We start from the raw sequence: 20,130 nt of genomic DNA on the forward strand, positions 1-20,130 counted from the left end.
AAAGTCAAGAACAAGGCTTTAATTTTCCAATCTTTTTTGGGAATCGGAGTTCTTTGTTTCTACAACTTTGTTCAAAAGTACAATTTTGTACTCATGACATCATACCATTGCTTATTGTACTCATATTTTGTGTGCCAAAAAGAGTTTAACGACATGAGAAAAGGGAATTTGGATACTTTGCTTAGTGTTTCTCCATGGGAAAGTTTTACGTTTGGTTCTCAGTTTGAAGGAAGTTCTCAAAACACAAGAAAGTCCTGCTTCTGACCAGCTGCTCTCTGAAGATCAGTCCATGTTAAGTTGAGGTTGCTGCAGTCACCCCAGCCCCTCCACCCCTCTGCCTGCCCTCGCAGGATGACTCAACCTCTAATGACACAGTCACACATGGGTTTTTCCACAGCACCTGTCCCGTTTGACAGCCTGCAATGAATGAAAGGGTTGAGCAATGTTTATTTTTATCTTCTCTTTTCTATTTGAGCTCTGCTTTGGGGACAACTGTCAAAAGCATATTTAACCACTCACTTTTAAAGACTTGCACGCATCTTTCCAGTTGCATCCCCGTGCTTATGAATTTGACCTTCAGAACTACAGCTAAGTAAAGTCACAGTTGCTGAGAAAAAGACTATTTTACTTTTCTTTTCTGATTGAAGAAGAGACCCAGCAGCATTTTGCGTTTCTCATAAGGGAACATTTCATCTTTGGGGGAAAAATGGAGCTCTTCCAGCTCTTCCACAGTACTGTAATTTTAGTAGAATCATTCTGGCCCATTCCACACAGGAATGCTATTACAGGTATTGCATGTAAAACATTTAGCAAAGCAGCTGGCCATGGGACTGAGGGATGCTCACACAGACAATGCAAGCTGTGTCAGCAAGCACTAGCTTAACAAGCATGTAGGCACAACTGCATAAATAAATATTTCTTGTTCTTCCTTGATCCTTGTTTAAACAATTGATGCTCACATCACTTTCCTTTTTCTTCAGTGGTTGTCCTCTATCATCAGGAGTCTCATTTCCTTGTGTTGTCTTCCTTCTATCTGTTCCCATACTGGCAGGGTTTGACAGGTACCTGACCCAAGAAGGGGCTGGCAGAGAGCCCGAACAGATACAAACCCTCAGCCCCTTCTTTTACCCCTCTTCAGTCCTGGCTGCCCTTCCCCTAGAAACCCACCCACTTCCACCGAACATTTGCAGACAGAAAAACTTCCTCTGTGTGCGCACAGCCACGACAGGCGGCAGCACACATCTGCCAGCTCCAGCTCATCAGGTGTGCTTGGCTAGCAGAAATAGCAAAATGCATGCCCTGCCAGTAAAAGAAACCTGCAGTGAAACCTTTGATGCTTGCATGAACAAGAGCATGAGCATTTTGATTCCTTCGTTAAGTGCTTTCTCTTCTCCACTTAGCAGGAGGAGGGAACAGGATGGCCGTGCAGGGGACCAAACTTGGGCTTTGTGTGCCCTGGAACTGTGGTTCCCATTTGCTTACATCAGTCCCTTTTTACGGATTAGTTCCTCCAACCCCCATGAGCGGCAGTAGTGGGGTGATTGCCCACAGGGGACTGTATCATTCCTTATCCATGACCAGAGTCATTGCTTTTCCCTGGCTTTTCCCAACACATGCAAGCAATGCAGTCCCTAGTTGTACAGCTGTGTATCCTTCAGGGGAGCTGCTCACCTAACCTGACCTTGCCAGATGCCTGAACTGTGCTGCAGGTGAGTGAAAGGAAGCAGTTTCTGGATGCAGCCATGTACACAGGCTCTAGCTGCACTGCACACTGCTCTGCTTTCAGCGTGTGGCAAAAGAAAGCAGAAAGTGAAGACAACATTTACAGTAGTTATCAGTGGGAAAAAGAGTGGGAGGCTTTATAGAAAATCTCTTCTCCAGATATTATTCACATTCTCATCCAAGCGTGGTTTTTCAGGGACCTGTCCATCTTGCCTCCCTTTCCCCTCCCACGGATTTCTGCTCAGTAGGTGCCACAGGGTACCACAGCCATCTTTAACTGAGACCTCTGGTCATTAGCTATCAGTGCTTACTGTCATAGGGGGCTCACAGGTGGGATCAAGGCTTCATTTTTCCAGGTGATGGAGGATCCATAAAGGTGTTGCAGGTCCCTGCTGTAGGGCTGGCTCTGAAATGAGGCACCAGGTCACAGCAACCTTTGAAATACCAGCTCCAGCTGCTACCTCAAGGTTCAACTTAACCAGCCCAGCTCCCCAGAGGGTGACATTACCAAGATCTCTTGGTGAGCTGACTCCACAGGCTGGAAGGGAAGAATGATATTTCAAATGAGTGGACTGGCAGAGTTCAAAGGGATAATAAGCATTTAAATTCAACATGAAAGACATCTTCCTCAGCAGAGCTTTAAGATGGAATGTAGCCAGGCAGATAAGCTATTTAAAAGCCCCTTTAATCAAGACTATTAACATGGAGATTTTTGTCATAATTAAAAACATCCCCCTATTCAATCACCTTAAAGGGAAAGTGATACAAAATGTAATTTATTTTTCTATTTGAATCCCCTATAAAAGAACTGCAAAAACATTTTTTCCTTGCAGGGAACCACAATGTAATTAAAATTATCTTTGAGAGAAGATTCATTCATGCTCATATTTTAGCTCGCAGTGAACTGTTGCACTTGTATTTTAACAAAAAAACTTAGAAAGGCTACATTTTACTCCCCAAGTGTTTAATTTTCTGACCATAAGCAATAGTGATATAACTTAAAATGAAATTTTTTCTTCTCACATATTTCCTGATATTTCAGAAGATGCTGTAGAAAACAATGTCAGCTCATGTAGAAAACACACTTTCTTTTTTGTTGGTTTTTTTTTTGGTGGTTTTTTTGTGCATTTGGAAGTAAACCACATTAAAAGAAGCCTACCTACCTTGCAGAAGGCAAAGAAGACAAAATAGTGCCATGCATTTGTATTCAGCTAAGCTTGTGAGCACCAGAATGGGAAGATGACACGTCAGGAGATACAGAGTGCTACCAATGCACCTCTCTATTTTCCTAATTTAGGAGTTCTAAGTCCTGCCTGCAGTGGGAATCCTCTCTTCCCTCTAAAACAGCTGTTGACTATTTAGCTCACAATGATGAAGAATAGAAGAAAAAATTAACAGGACCAGAGAAACTTTCTCAAAGCAGCCACAGCAGGGATGCTTCAGCAGAAGCATGGCATCTGAATGGGAACAGGCAGTCCTGGGCAGGACAAGGGCTGCTGCTCACTTTGTTTTCAGGCAGATTCACAGACCTGAGTGGTGACAGAGGAAGAGCAGCAGATGGGACATGCGTGAAACCTTGAGCCTCCCCCGCAGTGCTGAGGCAGCTAGCTAAGAACCTAATCCTGGGCAGGGAAAATATCACCATCTGACTGAGTGCGCCAGTATGAAGCAGCATTTCTCACAAGCTGAGGAGCTGTTCAGTGGTACAGCTGTGGGGACTCTGAGGATGTCTCCTGTTGATCTTACTAGACCCAAAGATGTTGCAGAGTCCTTTGCTTGTCATGCTCCTATTGCTTTGCACTCCTCAGAGTTTCAGAAAATGCCTTTGCTGCAAATCCTTCTTCATTTCAAACTGATACTGACTGAACTGAATAATCCAGAAGGAGCATGCATCACAATGTATCATATACATCAGCTCAGTGCTACCTCTGGTTTACAGCACAGTTGTGTGCTAACACAGATCCCTTGTTTTGTCCCTGGAACTTGTCTGGGCAGTTTCTGCAAAAAGCCTTTTGTTGGATTGCAAAACCTGAAAATAAAATTGAAAATGCCAGTGTTCTTCCTGAAGTCTTGAGCAGTGCCATTTCAAAGTGCATCTAACCCTCTCATGGTGTTGAAAGTGATCAAGCGTCTCCTTACCTGAATTGAAAATGCTGAAGCAGCTGCATAACAAGCATCTGCTTGATAAGGTGGGACATCTCTGTGGAAGCACCCATCTGTGCAAGTGTCCTGGTGTAAGTGCCCTGTCTGAGCCAGAGAACACATGCTGAATGGAAAATACCAAATGACAGGCCTCTTCAAAGATCGAGATCACCCTTCACTAAAAATATTAGATATGTGTCTTTTGTCCTGTAGATCTGTATGGGTTCAGAGCAGCATCTACCTTTTTACAAGCAAGGAGCATCTGCATCACCATGGCTATTTATAATAGAAACTTCATATCAGCTTTTCCAAGCAGGTTTAAATCACAGGCATCATCTTGCTTTCCTTGGCAGCTCAATCCCCTACCTTCACCCTTCAGAATCTTGATGAAATATGCTAATTTCCACCAGGCTCTATCTGTTCCTGTTCCTTAGAAGGTGTCTGTGCAGGCCACAAGCTGAACAGAGCTGTGCCAGCTTACGGCAGCAGGCATCAGCTGTGGTAAGACTTGCTCACCAAGCCCTGGGCACTGCCATGTTCTGCCTTGTGCATTCCAGGCAGCCTTTCCTTGGGCACACATGTCTGCAGGAGCAGAAAAGGCAGGATCCACCTGAGGTACTTGGATGGTTCCTAGGCATTAAATCTATTTAGTCACTGCTTGAAACTAAATCTATTTGAGGGCTGTTTGATGACTTTAGTTAATTAAAAGGCTCTTATTTAACGCTGGCTACTCTTACATTTTGTGAAAAAAGAGATTTCCAATATTGTCTCTTCAGATAGGAAGAATTAGCTCTTTTGCTGATATAATATCCTCTTAGTAAGTAACCAAGAAAGATTCATTATTGTCTCTTGAACCTAAAGAAACGTCAAAGGTATTAAAACATTGACATTTCGTTGCAGTGAGATCTGTGAGATAAACCAGTAAGCTGCCTGAAGGCAAGATCTGAGATTACTCATCTGATTCTGTTGCTGTGATATGTATGGCATTGTGGCATAAAATTGCTGTGAGTCACCCCCTCCCCTGTCAAGGTTCACACAAATGGCTGTGCACCATTTATCTTGGTTATAATGGACTCAAACGGAACAGAACTAGAAACCAAGAGCTGTTTGTGGTGCTGATTTTCGAAACAAACTATGAGTTGTTAGAATCTGTACTCTTTTTTACCACTGCCAAATGAAATGCTGCACATGACCTTATCAGGCGATGCTGAGAAAAAACTGTATTAAATAATTTGGGTTCAGCCAGTTGATACTCAGAATTGTCTAAATGCCCTAAAAAAAAAGCTTATTTCTTCTAAATTGATCTCTTTTCTTCCACCTATCTTTCCTGGTTCCATTTTTATTTTCTTACAGTCTTTTTCAAGTCCTTTGAGAAGACTACATGAAAAAATCCTTGCCTGGTGAAAAGACCTGTCCTGTCTGGGTGTCCAAGATATCAATTCTTCTTGCTCATCTTCTGGGGACTGTGTCTACTGTCCAGCTGTAGCTCTGTCCTTCAGCCTTGTGCTGGTGCCTTTGAGCTTACCATGAACCATATTTCTGAACTTGCTTGAGGTACACCATACAGAGGCAGGCAGTTCTCATCCAGCATGTGTCAGCAGCCTCAGTTTCTCTCTTTGCTGACCAGGACAGCCTGCAGGATGCCCTCAGCTTGTTCCACCTTCCTGCAGGACGCCTGGAACTGTCACAGATCACAGCGGGACAGCCATTCCCCCAGCTCATTTCTTTCCTTTCTCTCGGTATATGTTTTAGAGGCAATAAATACTTCTGGGCTTTCACAAAACAGCAAAGCCAAACAAAACAGGAGGAATGGGTTTTTTGACAGTTTGAAAAAGGCACATTAAGGGTTTTTTTTGCTTTTCTTTGTAATAGAAGGTGGTAAGAAATGAGATGTAGCACTACAGCAATGAGCATCAGCTAACATTCTTTCTCCACTAACCTATGGCCTGGCTGGCACATAAACCAGTGCTAAAGCAGAGAGGCCTTGCTGTCATTAAAAAACACATTTTCTCAAACACCACTTTTGAATTAAAATGGATTTTAATATCAAAAATCCAATCCTTGCCATCACTTCAGCCTTCACAGAGTAAGGATACAACTCAAGCTATAGCAAGGCCTTCCTGCCTTCTCACTAACTCTGCTCTGGATCTTGTTGTTTAGCCTGGAGAAAAGATAACTGACGGGAACCTCATTAATGGCTGTGAGTATCTAAAGAGAGGGTGCCAAGAGGGTGGATCCAGGCTCTTCCTGGTGGTGCAATGCAATAGGGCATGAGGCAATGGGCAGAAACTGATGCACAGGAAGTTCCCTCTAAAAATGAGGAAGAAATTCTTTACTGTGCAGGTGACCATGCATTGGAAGAGGTTGTCCAGAGAGGCTGTGCAGTCTCCCTCATCATTCAAGATTTGCCTGCCCTCGGGTCTTTTTTTCTAAGGAGAAGTGAGATCTCTGTCAGTTTTGAGTGCTGGGGTTTCTTCAGAGTGGAGGCAATGCTTTATTGCTGTCAGACTGAACAAGCTCGATGTATCTTGTGCCAGCAGCAGAGGGATTCATATCAGTCTCCATACCCCTGGAACGTTTCAGCTGAGATAGCTCAGGCCCCAAGTTCCTATGCAGTTACCCATGCTACCAACAGTTTGTGTTTATTTTAGAGTGTTTCCAGTGGTGAGCCCCCTTCCTGCCTCTCAAGAGCCCAAAAGAAAGGAAAGCCCACTCAGAAGGGCTGCCGTGGCTGTGGGGTTCTGCTTGGCTGCTGCTGAGGGTTTCATTTTCCCTCTTATTACCACTCAGAAATGCTCAATTTTAGTGGCTCAAGTCTCTTTGAGACATTTCAAGGCGGCTCTCAAGCACCCGACACTCAACCACTCCCCACTGCTCCCTTGCTGGAAAGCAGACAGAGCTGCTGTGCTATAGCTCCTACTCCAAGGAGGAAAGGGAATGAGAGCAGCTGGATCACCCCAGTCTCCACAGGCCAGGAGCCACAGATACCTTTTCACGTGGCTCACATCTGCATGGGAAGAACCCACAGATTCAGTCTGGGAAATATATCCCATACTCAGACTTCTCACCCAAGGAAGATCCAACCTTGATCTTGATTATCTATTTAATGCTCAAAAAAGATATCCCAGACTATCTTCAAAAGCCTCTTGACATGGATTCAGACCCAGATGCAGCCTACAGGCAGCCTCAAATCTAGAAGAGCCATAACTCACAGCGGACCCAGGCTGGTACTTGCTGTCATTCTAGTACAAGAGTTCTATTGCCATTACATTGCAAGGGTTCCATATTGCTAGAGTTTTGTAGCTCCTTGATGTTTCTGGTAGGCAGCTCCTCTAGACACTGACTCTTCCTTGTCCTCACAGCAGCAAACTGACTCTAGCTCCCCTCAATTAACCAACCTACTCTTTTATAACACTCTTCTTACTGGCTACAGCTGTGGCCTTTTAAAATCAGGCCTGCTCCTAATCTTTAATAGTTAACTCGGCTGCCACTCTTTAGGGGGTAAGATTACTTTCTATATTACATTTATTTACTTATATTCTATCCCCCTACAGGTACTGGCACCTGAGACACAGATGTAACCAGGAGAGGGACATCACCAAATGAAAACAGCAGCTCCATCACAGTTTCCAGGGCCTTTTCTCTGCCTTTCTGCAGCTCTGTCTGCCTTCAGAGTGCAGAGAACAGGGCACACATCCCACAGCACACCCCAGGAAAAGGTCAAAGTGAAAACAACCTCTTTTGGGCTTTAGCTGCTTTTGGCTCTTCCTTCTCCTGAGGCCTGGTCCCTGCAGACACCTAACTCCCCCAGCCGTCCCTCCATCCCTAGGCCTGTCAGCAGCATTGGACCCCTTTTGTTTTCTAGCTGAGCTGTCCTTCCCCATGGTGCCTGACAAACCTCTTTCCCAGGATTTCTGCCCCACATCTTGTTCCACCCTGGCACAGGGCATGAGCTCTGTGCACTCCCTGGGCCCCTGCCAGCCAAACGGGCAGAGCTCAGCCCTGAGGATTTGTCAAACCCTGACATGGCAGGCTCAGAGAGGAAAATAACTCCGCTATCTTTTTCGGAGCAGGCTGCAGCTTCGTGCCTCCGTTATGTATTACTCTTGTCATCAGGCAAAAAGCATGCAGGAAAACAGCCAAGCCTGGCTTATCAAATGTGCCTGGTAAGAATATCTTGTGGTTTAAAGCCTTGGCACAGCACACAGCACAGGCAAGTGCTTCTGCTGCAACTGTTTGAATTTTCCTGGCTGTTTTGGAGGGAGGCCACGGGGACCAGTCTCCCCCTGAAGTTGGTCATGTGTGAGTGTCTTGCTGAGCCAAGGTCAAAATTTCCCTAGAAGAAAAAGGCAGAGCTTGTATAAGCATGAAAATCAACAACAACAAAAAAGTCTTTGCTCTCACTTCTATAAGGCATGGAAATGAGGAACAAGTCTACAGTAAATTAGCTAGAGATGAACATTTGGATTCAGATTTCATTAACGTGCACATCTGCTTAAAGTGAGGTGTGATTTATTGCAAGCTCCAAGGAGATGTATAGGCCTCTATTAAGCGATTAGGGAGAGGTGTCTTCCTCCTCCTCCAATCACTTTGTTTCCTGTTTTAATTTCATAATAGCCAGTTTGAAATTTCCACAAACACTAATGGGATCTGTTTTCCCTCATGAGAGTTCACTCATTCTCCTTTGATAATAATCAAAGCCTTTAGCAGGAGGGTGTTGGCACATCCCTGAGCACAGTCTGCCAGGATGGACTCGGCAGGGCTGCAAAGGGCAAGTCTGCCCTGATGGGGAAGATTTTCTGTCCCCAGAAAGACAGCACAGCATTTATAAAAAGTCACTCTTCCATATTAATGGAATGGCTTGCACTAAGTGGGTGCATGGCTAAGCTGAGCACCAGGCACCTGATGGTCACATTAAGCACCTGAGGTGGGGGTGGCAGTGCCAGCCATGGGATGCTCTGGGGGGCTGCAGGTGCTGTGGTTTTTCCACCACCCCCAAGAAGCCCTGTTCTCCTGTCCCATCCTTGCTAGGCTGCTGGAGTTCTCATCCAGCCCATAGACCACACACAGATTTTATGCCCCCAGACTGCAGGATGCTACTGCCTGCCTAGGCCGATGGCTTGGGTAGTCCAATCCATTGCTGCATCCCTAAATAATGTGCTTTTAAAACCTGATATTATAAAAAATTTTCCAAAAAGCAGTCTCTATCCTCTCAGGGGGAAACTGATGGGGTAAGATTTGTGTCCCTTCTCAGATGCCCAAGGGTAGGAAAGGTAAAGGTGACTCCAAATAACCCCCATGTATATAATTGTTTACTCCTAGCAAGAGTTCAGCTGGCAGTGTTAGGTGTGTGAGGGAGAAATCAAGCAGCCGTGGGTTTTATGTGGCAGCTAGAGCTGAATGTACTCAGTTACTGCTCAAGCCCACACAGTAAGGCTGTGGAAGAGATACATGCATAATTCATATACTTTTAATTAAATGGTAACATCTTTCAATATACCGAATTTACTGCAATTACATTTAGTGCAATTACATTTATCTCTTCACACCTTTTGACCTACTGAAGCATCTGGTTAGTTTTTTTTTTTCCTTTTAGTTACGGTATGAGCATAAACAACATTAAGTGGGCTTTAGGACTAGATGTGGCAAAGGAGACCTGGAGCTGTTCCAGGCTGTCCCCGCTGGAGAGAGCAGTGCAGGGATGCGCAAGGGCCACTGAGGGAGATGGAAGCTGCCCTGAGCTGAGCCACAGCTGCAGGGAACAAGTCCTGCATGTCCTGAAGCCCCTCCTTGGGGGTTGGCTATGATGTTCTTGGAAGGGTTTTCAAGCAAGCAAGGCTTTCCTGCAGGAGCTTTGCTCAAGCAGAGACCACAGTGGGAGCAGCGGTTTGGGCAGAGGTGGCCCTTGGACACCAACTGAGACACCAAGTGCTGCACAAAGATTTTGTTGAGAAGGGTGTCCCTAGGAAGTGGAGCCTGGCCCTTTTGCCATTGAATTTGTAGGCAATGCACAGAGCTAGGAGATGTGTCCCCTCTGGGGAGCAGGCTGCTGAGACCCACCAGGGCACGTTCTGCTCAGCCAAACTCATTGCTCATCTACCCTCCAGTCTGGGATGGGATCTGGTGAGGGCAGTGCAGGGTCAGTCTGGGTCTGCTGGGCTGGACAGGCCACAGCACAGCTGTGCTGGGCACCACTCACGTGTGGGAGGATGTTTCAAGGCACCAGGCATGGGCCACAGGACTGGCAGTGCAGGAATTGAAGTCACTGCACTAATCTGGTTTTTCCAGAGAGGGAACATAACTCATCTTGCTGGGGAAGGATGGGAGATAGAAATCCCACAAAGGTAAAATGAGGGTGAAGAAAGGAGACCCCTCCCTCTTCTATCACATCTCCCATTTCTTTCCAGTACTTCAAAGTTTATCACAGCAATATGGAGCAGCATAGCCAAAGACCTCAGTGGTAGGAAGGGATAAAAGGGTGGTCACTGCTACCACGTAGGATTATTGTGAGGACAGAGAGGCTGCAAAAATACCCTGTCTGAAGCAAGAAGAAAGAAAGGAGAGAAGAAGGGAGGAAGCATGGAAGGAAGGGAAGGAGAAAGAGGAGGAAGGAAGGAGAAAGAGAGGGACGGAGCTAGGGAAAGAAGGTGACTTCTGTCACACTTCTTTGAGGTGCCTCCATTCACTAACTATCATCCTTACTGATAAAATGGAGATTAACCATCCAAAATATGAGAGCAAAATCACTCACTTCATGGGTAAGGCAAATGATAATATTCTCTCTTTAATATTTCTCTGTGTCTTTCTCTGGTGCTATGGAGTAGGCAGGAGAGTCACTGAGGCTGAGCAGTGTATCCACAGGTATTTACTGGACTTGATGGGAGCTCCTGCAGCCCTGGCTGATGGCAGACCCTCACTAGCTGGTCTCTAATGAGAGATCATCTCACAGAGGTTCCCTGCTTGGCAAGAAAACCCATTGTGCTTTAATGCCTGTTAGACACTGGACCCAGGACAGCAGCAGAAGAGGTGAGAGATGAGGGAGACACAGAGGAAAGGCAGAAAAGTGCATATGGAGGAGCACCTTCTGAGGGTCAGGGAAAGCGAGAGCTGACAAGGGCCTTCAAAAAGGCAAGAGATTTTCAAAGGGAAAGTCAACAAAGCCAGAGGTGCTTGTGTGGAAGGGGTGCTCACAAGGGTAAAAGAAGCAAGCACCCATGAAGCAGTCTGTGAATGAGTGCCAAGCAGAGGAGGGAGAACCATTGTTAGGGTGGCATAGAAGGGCACTAAGGGGTTGCAAGGCAGGTCATTAGAGGAGGCACCTTCTGTTCCTGGTGTCTCACAATAGCCAGGGCAAGTTGTCAGGAACCCACACTGAGCCTTGGCATGTTGAGCTGGAAATGGAAAAAGCGGAATGCTCTTGGGCTGCAGAGCTAAGTCAGCTCTAGCACTTCTCATCTCTGTGCTCATACACCAGCAGCCTTGGCAGAGGTGCTTCCCAGGGGCTGTCATCCTGGCCTTGCCACAGGGAGCTGTGAGCCACTGTGACAAGGACACTGCTGTTCTCACCCAGAGCAAGCACGTGCACTGCCAGAGCACCCGCTGCAGCTCTGCTGCAAACCTTGCCTGTTCCTCGAGCAAAGATGGTCCTGTGGGGTTCAGTCAGCTTTGGACGGCACAAGTTTGAATTGTCTTTGCAGGAGGGAGGAGTAATCAGTCTCACAGGGATGCTTCTACCACTAAATCCCTAATTTTGCACACTCAGGTAGAGGGCAGCTCACACTGACCTTTCTCCCCAGAGCCTCATGCATCTGCTCGTGGTCTCACAACATGGGCACAAGGCAGCCTCCAAAACTGAGAGCTTCAGCTCTTATAAGTGTCTCTTACACACACAAGCACCTCAGCTCTCAGCCTCAACAGCCCCAAACCCTCAATGAGGGGCCATGGAGCTGCACATATCTCAGCTCCCAGCAAGGCAGTGCACATCCCACCTTGGAGAGTGAAGAGGTTGAGTCAGCCAGAGCAAGAAATGCACCCCAGGAAGGGCAGAAGTGCTGGGTGCTATTAGCACTCCTCCCTCCAAAAAAGCCCCACCCAGTCTTTGTTGTCTCATGACAAACCACCTTGTGCCCCTGCTGAGCCTGGCATTGCTGGAAGGGGACCAGCAGCCAGAGCAGAGTGTGAGAAAATTAGCAGAAAAATAATGTTTTTTCTTGTTGCTGTTTTTAAGAGCAGCAAAGCAAATAATTTAAAAAAAATAAGATATTTGAGTTCCTCACATCATGAAGTCCCTGGGATGCTAAGCTGACTGACCACATACCTTTTAAGAAAATAATTTTTGTTGCGGTTTTCTTGGATTTCCATAAGAGTTTGCTAATAAAAGACAGAGTAAGAACAATGCAGGAGGGTTAACTTGCTCCCTGCTGGAAGAACTGAAATAATCACTGCATGAAACAATTAAGACCCATGTGGCTTTTATGACACTCTGATGACACAGCTGAGCACTCACTGGCATGATATAGCAAACACACACACAGTAGAAATACTCATTAAAAAAATAACACAATTAGTATCAATTGCATGTTGCTTATATAATTAGGCAATTTTGTATTTGTAATTTTAAAATAAAGTAAAAAGACAAATAATGTTTCAGGCAGTACTTTGCCATCAGGCTGGCCAGCAGGTGACAGTGTGGGTTGCTGCTGTTCTTGTTGTTGTTTCTTGTTGTTTTCCCCTCTTCTCCTGACCATCATAGACCCTAAAGACTGGTGAGGAGAGGCCTTATGCACTACTGGCAGCACATAAGATTGAGTTGTATTTGTCAGGGTTGTCAAACACATCTGATGCCACAGCTAAACTGCTCCAATTTCCAGCTTCTCACAAAAAGGGCAAGCCTGCTCTCCTCATCTGACAGCAAAAGCTGGGATGCTCCCACGAACCTGTCCTGGGATGGCTGGGAAAGGGCAATAGTTGATTTTTTATTTCCCTCATACCCTGATGTATCCTCTCACACATCTGGTCAGAATCAAACAGGACTCAGGGTTTGCTGCAGGGCTGCCCTTTGGGTCAAGTTGCATTTGGGCATGGGGATCCCAGTGCTGACCAGCCCCAAAGGCTTCACTGTGCTTGGCAAAGGCACAGCCATTGTCCTTCATGAGGCTTGGGGATCCCTCCCCTTGCCTGTGTCTGCACCCTGATGGGTGCCTTCCCACCCTCTTGCTGCCACAGGATTTTTGCACTACAGCCAGGCTGAAACCATTGCCTTATTATCCCCCTGCCCCAACTGAACAGTACCTGTATGCAAAGTCTGTTTTCCACTTGAGAAAGCATGTCCCCAGAGATATAGAATTAATCTCAGTGACTTCAAACTCAGTCTCATGGATCAGTCATCTGATAATGAACCAAAAGATTGTTCAGATTTACATCTGAAGCCCCCACACTTCTCCATTGCAGCCGAATTCCACAAGAGTATTTACTGACCTTTTAGTGCGCAGCTTCTCATCACACTGCACCTCAGAACACTGTTCTTTAGAAAAGGTCTTTATTAAGGAGAATTAATTAACTAGGTTTGCTGTCTGGATAATCAATTTTCTTGGTATAAATTGAGTGGAGTTGGAAGAACGCTGAGCTGTTGCTCCTCTGATTTCTCTGCACAGAGAATAAAAATAGTAGAAGATCCAGATGGAGAATGGGTTGGGATCAGATTCCTGCTGAATACAGAGTTTTGGCAACCTCAGAAAATGGGGTGAACATTGCTGGGATATAATTTCCTAAGTGCACTGGGAAAGTTAATGTCAAAATGTCTTTAAATCTCTGATTTAGAGATCTTTGAAGGAAAGGTAAATGTTTCATTCTGAAGAAACTTTCCATTTAGACATTGAAAGAAAGGCAAAATCAAGGGCAAAATCTGAGTGAAATGTTTTAATTGTGTTTGAAAAACAAATGAAGTAAACAGGCTTAGTTTGTTTGGGGTTTTTTTGGTGGGTATGTTTTTAAATTTTTCTCTATGGAGAAGTTTAACAACCTGGTGTCTCTCAACTCTGTGTGGAGTATTCCTCCCCACCCCTTCCACTCTAGTAGTAGGTTTTGCTGCCTTTTGATCCCTAGATGAAAGCCCAAAAACCTGCCAAGTTTTGTGTTTGTCTACCTTAATCCTGCCAGTGTTTTCTGGCTCTGGTATTCAGCAAAATGTGCTCCACCTAATGACCCCACAGACGATTGGCACCCACAACACTAGACTACAACTTTAAGCTGAAGAAAACCCTCCGGGCTTTATGAAGAAGTTATCTCTCCGTTTTTAATTTGTGTTGTAATTTTTTACATGATGGTGGATCCACTTTCCTAGCAAGCAGATGTTTCCTTTAATTGGCATGTTGCCCCTTGCCTCCTAAATGACTGATTTGACTACTAATTGACTACAGACTCTGTGATTTATTTTTCATCTCTTTTATTGCAGGCATGAATACAGGAACAGGTAAACAGCGGAGCCGTAAAAGTTTCTCTTTAGGCATGTTTTCAACAAAATGCCATCATACACTGTCTGATGATACACGCTGCTACTCAGGTGGAACAAAATGGTGTGAGCAGTCTTGCTTTAAAGCTGCTACCCACCACTCCATGCTGCAGCTGCCAAAGAAGCCTCCACTTACTCTCTATCTTCCCTCCTTCTCCACATCATCTACAGCTTCTTTTACGGCGCTTAACTTTACAAAACACAGTTGTGAGGCTAATCTTACATGCAATTACAGATCAGTCTCAGTATATTTATTGCAAACTCCTTGAACATCAGGACATTAAAGAAACAAAAGAAAAGAAAAAAAAGAAAAAATATTCCATTGCATAATTACAAGTAGGTTTTTTTGTAGCAAATGAACCAGAATTGTATTCAAGAAAAAAAATAAATAAAAGCAAAGGCTATTTGTAAACAGTTCAAACAAAACATGATGCTGCCTCCAATGAAACGTTTCACTGCATTGCTAGCTCTGTTTCAAATGGGCACGTAGGCATCCTGTTGCAAGAGAGTGAAGCCATGAACTGAAACTTTGGAGGAGTTAATTTTCAAATTTTGCACTTTCAGGGTCTATGAAACATGAAAAATCTGCACACATGATGGGATCTGAGAGAGGTGCGGAATCTCAACCAACATTTCTAAAGAAAACTCAGTTATTCCTTTTAAAACAAAATAGTGGAAACAGCTGAGCCACACACACACAAAAAAAAAAACCAAAGCACAGTTGGTTGGCTTCCATAAGAGACTGCAAAATGAGAAAATATTTAACTCCTTGCATAGCTATTTAAATGGCCAATAAATTTTGCTGGAATCACCCAAACATGACAACATTGCATTCCGCTGCTTAGAGACTTGGTGCTGAAAAGCTGGGATCTGCTGACGGGGCCGGAGCATCACTTGGGGCACTGTGAAAAGCCAGGGCCACCCCTGGTGAGCTTTGCCAGCGTGGCTATAGCAGGAGGTTTCATCAGCTCCCAGATGGAGCATGACTGCAGCAAAGCCTCTGCGCTTATGTCACTGTAGGTTGTTATCCCAGCTCTCTGTTCTGACAAAAGGACATTTCTGGCAGTTTATTTACACCTAACGCTCAAGGCTTTCGCTGGCACAGGTATGCTGATCCCAAATCATACCTTAAAGCTGAACCCTGGATGATGCAGCTGAGTCAGCAAGGGTTTGCAATGTAGACCTAGCCAGAGGGAGGGAAAGCAGGATTCATCTCACTTAACTTTAGTCAGTATATATACTTAAGGTAGACACTTAAGTCAGAGGCACCTCCGGAAGACAGGTCCTTTGATCTCTCACCAGGTGAGAGCTGGGCATTTTAATGTTAGGTGAGATGAACCCTTTCCCAGAAGAGCTGAAGAGAAAAAAATCCTTTCAGCCACCCTCTTCTGTCACCAGTTCTGGAGCCCATGCTTCAGAAGGCTGCTGTTCAAATGCGTTATCTTTACACATGTCAATGTACATGATAATGATAGCCTGTGCAGGGCTTCATGCTGCCACAACTACAAATGCAAGCTTAAAGCTAGCTCAGATACTTCTGCACTATTATATAGACATACCTTCAGGCAGAGTATCCTTTAACACCTGTAAAGTTAATTTGTAGGAGCAAATCTGCAATATCTGCCCCTCTGCAATATGTTCATGTTGACATTGTCTTGTTCACAGCAGTTTTGGGTAACAGGTGTCCTAACACTGTAATTCCCAACCAGAGATGAGGCAGAAGTGTTTCTTCAGAGGATATGAAAACTGAGACGCTCAAGCATGGCTGAAGAAGGTACGTAGTAAGAAAGAACAAGATGATGACATTCCACAGTTAAAAGTTTAGTTTGATTTCAGTAAAACAGTTTTAATAAAGCTCCATTAGACTGCAGAATAGGAAACAGTGGCAGCCAGTGGATAAGACACTAAAACACAACAAGGCAACATACTTAGAGTTGTTCTGTAGAAAATGTCCCACAAAAACTAAGCAGCCACCTGAGCCTTTCCCTCTTCTCCTGGTGGGAACCACAGAAGGAGGAATCTCAGCCCTTCTTCAGCTATCCCAGAGCATGCCTCAGCTATAAAGGTTTGGCCATATACAGTAACCTTGGTTCACATTCTTTTCCGGTTCTGATTATTTCAGCTGAAGAAATTTTATACTGTGGGAGCAAAAATGATGCATTAAAAACAATACTGTTTTAGACTGTTTATGAGCCAGAATATCTTATAGGCTAGTCTGACTCAGGCATTCAGTTTTGCTAAAGGCTTTTGCTTTAAGTGACCAGACAGTCCTAACGTGGATCTGTTTTGCCCCCAAACCTGAGGGCATATTGTGGGATTCCTAAAGTCCACTGCATCAATCAGTATGTTCAGATTTTTTTCTGTTTGTTTGGTTGGGGTTTTCTTTCTGGGTTTTCTTTGACAATGACTTTGTGAAACTGTTGCCAGTTCAAACACAACTGAGGCTTACCTAACAGGCAGAAAATCAGATTGAGCTAGTCAGCACTGTGCCATTCTCAACCTTACTTTGTTTTTCTCTCCCAAACCAGCATTTCTAGTTACAATTTTCTTTTATTTTTTCTTCAAAATGCTCACCCCCACTTGGACGCAGGCAAAATGTGCTGCTGCTTCTCCCTCACCAATACCTTCTGGGAAGTGGTGAGAAAAGAGTAACAGGAAATTGCATTCTTTTGTGTCTGTGCATTTCCCCCTCCTTTCCGATTTTCTCACAGGGATTTAATGTTCCTAATCAATTTTTAAGAACCCTGGATTGACGGACTGGGGCATTAAAACAAAAGGAACAGAAGTGTCCTGGCATTGCGGCTGGCAGGTGGACACCATAGAAGTCATATCTGATTACCCAGAAGAGCCACTGGAATGCTCTTAAATCTACAGTCCAGGTGTGGTTTTGTGGCTCCTTGTGCCCACTTGATTAAATTTTGTTATGTGATTTTCTACCTAACAGTTGTGCTGTGTATCTTGACCCAATTTATGGCAACCAGAAAGTGTTGTGCTTGGTGGATTTAAATGGGAAGCCTAATGCTAATTTTTTGTCCCAGCAAATATAAAATAGTCAAGTCATTTTATACCTTCACACTGCAATCCAGTCTTATGAAGCTCTCCAAAACTCTCATTTTAGAAAAACAGCAGAAGCTAACTTTGAACAAAATCCAATCTCACAGCAATCACTTCCCAGCCTCCACACAAACAAACTGCTTAAGCTGATATAAAGCCATTGTAATCAGTGCCAAATGAAGGGCAATATTTTATCTTAATACAAATAAGAGAACATAGTGTACAGAGTAACAGAAAAATATACATCTTCAGCCATACAAAATGCACAAAACCTTTCCTGTTGAAATTGTACCTTGTAGCTGACAGTCAGATATTAGTTTTCTAGATGACCCTGCACTACTGAACAAGGGGAAACTGAGACCTTTTGTTTCCCTAGGAGATAGTTGGTAGCATTACCTGTATCCCATCAATTCCTTCCCTGTGGCTGTGGCTCTGCTAGTGTTGGACTACCCACCCCACTTCATGCCTGAGATAGCTCCACTGGATGTAGAGGCTGCTTGGTTGTTGGAGGTGAACAGGATGTATAGCCCTGCACAGGATTGCTGGGCCACACATGCTGATTAGTAGAGTTTAAAATATGGGTACAGGCACAGCTATGCCTTAAAAGATCATTGTTCTTGTTCTTGAAGGGGACCAATCAACTCATGTCAGCCAGGAAGGTGGGTTTTTACCCACGAAGGAAAAATTTCTCCTTGTGTGAGCTACGTCCACACCGCTGAGGCTCTGCAACCTTCAGTGCTGGGGCAGAAGATGTCTGAGCGTGGGCTAGCCTTAAAGCCTAGGCAAACTGGAGAAGGTAAAGCTCCTCACTTGCTTTAAAAAAGTCAGTATCAAGCTAGAAAGTCAGTAGCAAATTACTTTAAACAACGGATTTTTTTCATCCATTAAGGGAATTACGGTAAGACTCTGTTGAAGGTTTAGGTCAAGGTGATAAGCTATAGGAAGTATTGGGTGTGTGTATCTGTGTGGTGGGGTGTCTCTCCCAGTTGCAGCTATTTATATCTCTGAGGGAAGGTTAAGGTTAGGAATTTAATAAGACAGCCATTTATTCTGTGGAGACTAACAGTCCTGGGGTTAGGATGTAATAATCATTCTTCTGCTTTAAAAATGGTTCTCTTAACAAATAGCAGTAGCTCATTGCAATTTTCAGTTGTACAAAATGACATATTTTCTATGTTACTATCAAAATATTCTGCATAACATTAATTTCTGTGCACTTATTAACATATGTACAGAACAGTGTTTCCCAATAGAAATCAGTATGCTCCTTGCTGATCCTCTTTGCCCTAGATTTACCAAAACCAAACCAGAAATTAATTGTGTTAATAGTATAAAATCTCAGGAGAGAGAAAGGATTGAAGGTTTATTTCCCAGCAGCAAATGAATAAAGGAACTCCTTCAAGTCAAAGTCTAGCCAAGACGTAATTTTAACCAACGGCGGTGAATCCAGGCGAGCCAGGAATATCACACATTTTCCCGATGCATTATGTTGAGTACACAGAAGCAGAGGAATGTAAACAGACAGAAGGCACATGAAAGGCCCCAATCCATTCTCCATCTGACGGAAGTGCGAGTTTCATAATTCTGTCATCAAGAGTCTTTTCATCATTTTCTCTCTCTCAAGTTCACGCCTCAGAGTCTCAGCACTGTGTAATTAATGCACAAACAGCCAATTATGGGAACAACAATAAGTCTCAGATTTCAATTTAAAATAATTAACATTTTCAAAATACCAAAGGAGGGGGAAAAAAGGTCAGATACAATTCAGTGAAAAAGCTGATAACTGATGGCTGATTCAAAAACAAGTATCGCTTGATATTTCTGAGGAGCAATCAGAGGCAAGAAGAAGGATATAAAAAGATCCACATGGCAAAACAGTTTATAATTTTATCTAACCCCCATTAAACGCTACTGATTTCAAAGGAAGCTGGACAAGGACTCTAAAAATGGAGCAGCTACAGTAAATGCCATTATGATAGACTACTGTGACAGCCTTCTGCTCTTTGGTGTGATCTGATATTGGGGGATATCTATATACATAGATATATAGCTATGCTGAATTTACCACAATCCTGCACGTATCAGGATGCCATAATCAGAGCCTGAGGTCCTTGCTCTCACCAATTCACTCCAGAGCCCGGAGGATTTGTAACCCTGGGAAGTCCTGGTTTAGTGACTCAATTTAAGATACTGAAATTATGAAATACTGAAATACTGCTGTTCTGAAAGTTATGTATCTCACACTTGTAACACTGCTTGGAGATTTAAACAGCATTGCAGAAACCTTGCAGCCCATTTGTGGACAAGCAGGGGTAGAATCACCTGCTTGTGCATGAGACATCTTACAGAAGCTGAGTTCAGCACTACAGCTTCAGAATTACTTTTTCACTGGAATGATAATTTTTTAGATGAGTAAGCAATGTTGAATTAATGTGCAGGTGCAATTAACCAGCTGCAAAAAATAATTAACAACCAAAAATGGGAAACGACTGTGAATCCAAAAGCATAGAAGATTCATTCATTATGGTGTCAAAGAAATACTTTTTTCTTCATAAGCCTTGAATTATTTGTGCTCCAGAAGTAATGACTATATCAACTGCTGCATTTATACTCAGTAAATTATCAGCTTGAGTTCAGTTTTGATTAAATTATAGAATAAGAAGCCAGCATGCAAAATCAGTAGGATGAAAGAATAGAAAACT

At 44.0% G+C, this 20,130-nt stretch overlaps 1 protein-coding gene across 3 annotated transcripts in view; it reads right to left on the reverse strand.

Annotated features, from left to right (window-relative positions):
* Nucleotides 1-14,291: 14,291 nt before the first annotated feature.
* The window catches only part of EPB41L4B (erythrocyte membrane protein band 4.1 like 4B), a 169,800-nt gene continuing 163,961 nt past the window's right edge, over nucleotides 14,292-20,130 (reverse strand). For all 3 annotated transcript variants that reach the window (XM_064705605.1, XM_064705604.1, XM_064705603.1), the window contains one exon: nucleotides 14,292-19,074. In XM_064705605.1, the coding sequence (XP_064561675.1) occupies nucleotides 19,005-19,074 (70 nt within the window). In that variant the 3' untranslated portion in view covers nucleotides 14,292-19,004. The remainder of the gene's footprint in view (nucleotides 19,075-20,130) is intronic.

This window comes from Zonotrichia leucophrys, chromosome 2 (assembly GCF_028769735.1).
Source record: "Zonotrichia leucophrys gambelii isolate GWCS_2022_RI chromosome 2, RI_Zleu_2.0, whole genome shotgun sequence".
NCBI lineage: Eukaryota > Metazoa > Chordata > Aves > Passeriformes > Passerellidae > Zonotrichia > Zonotrichia leucophrys.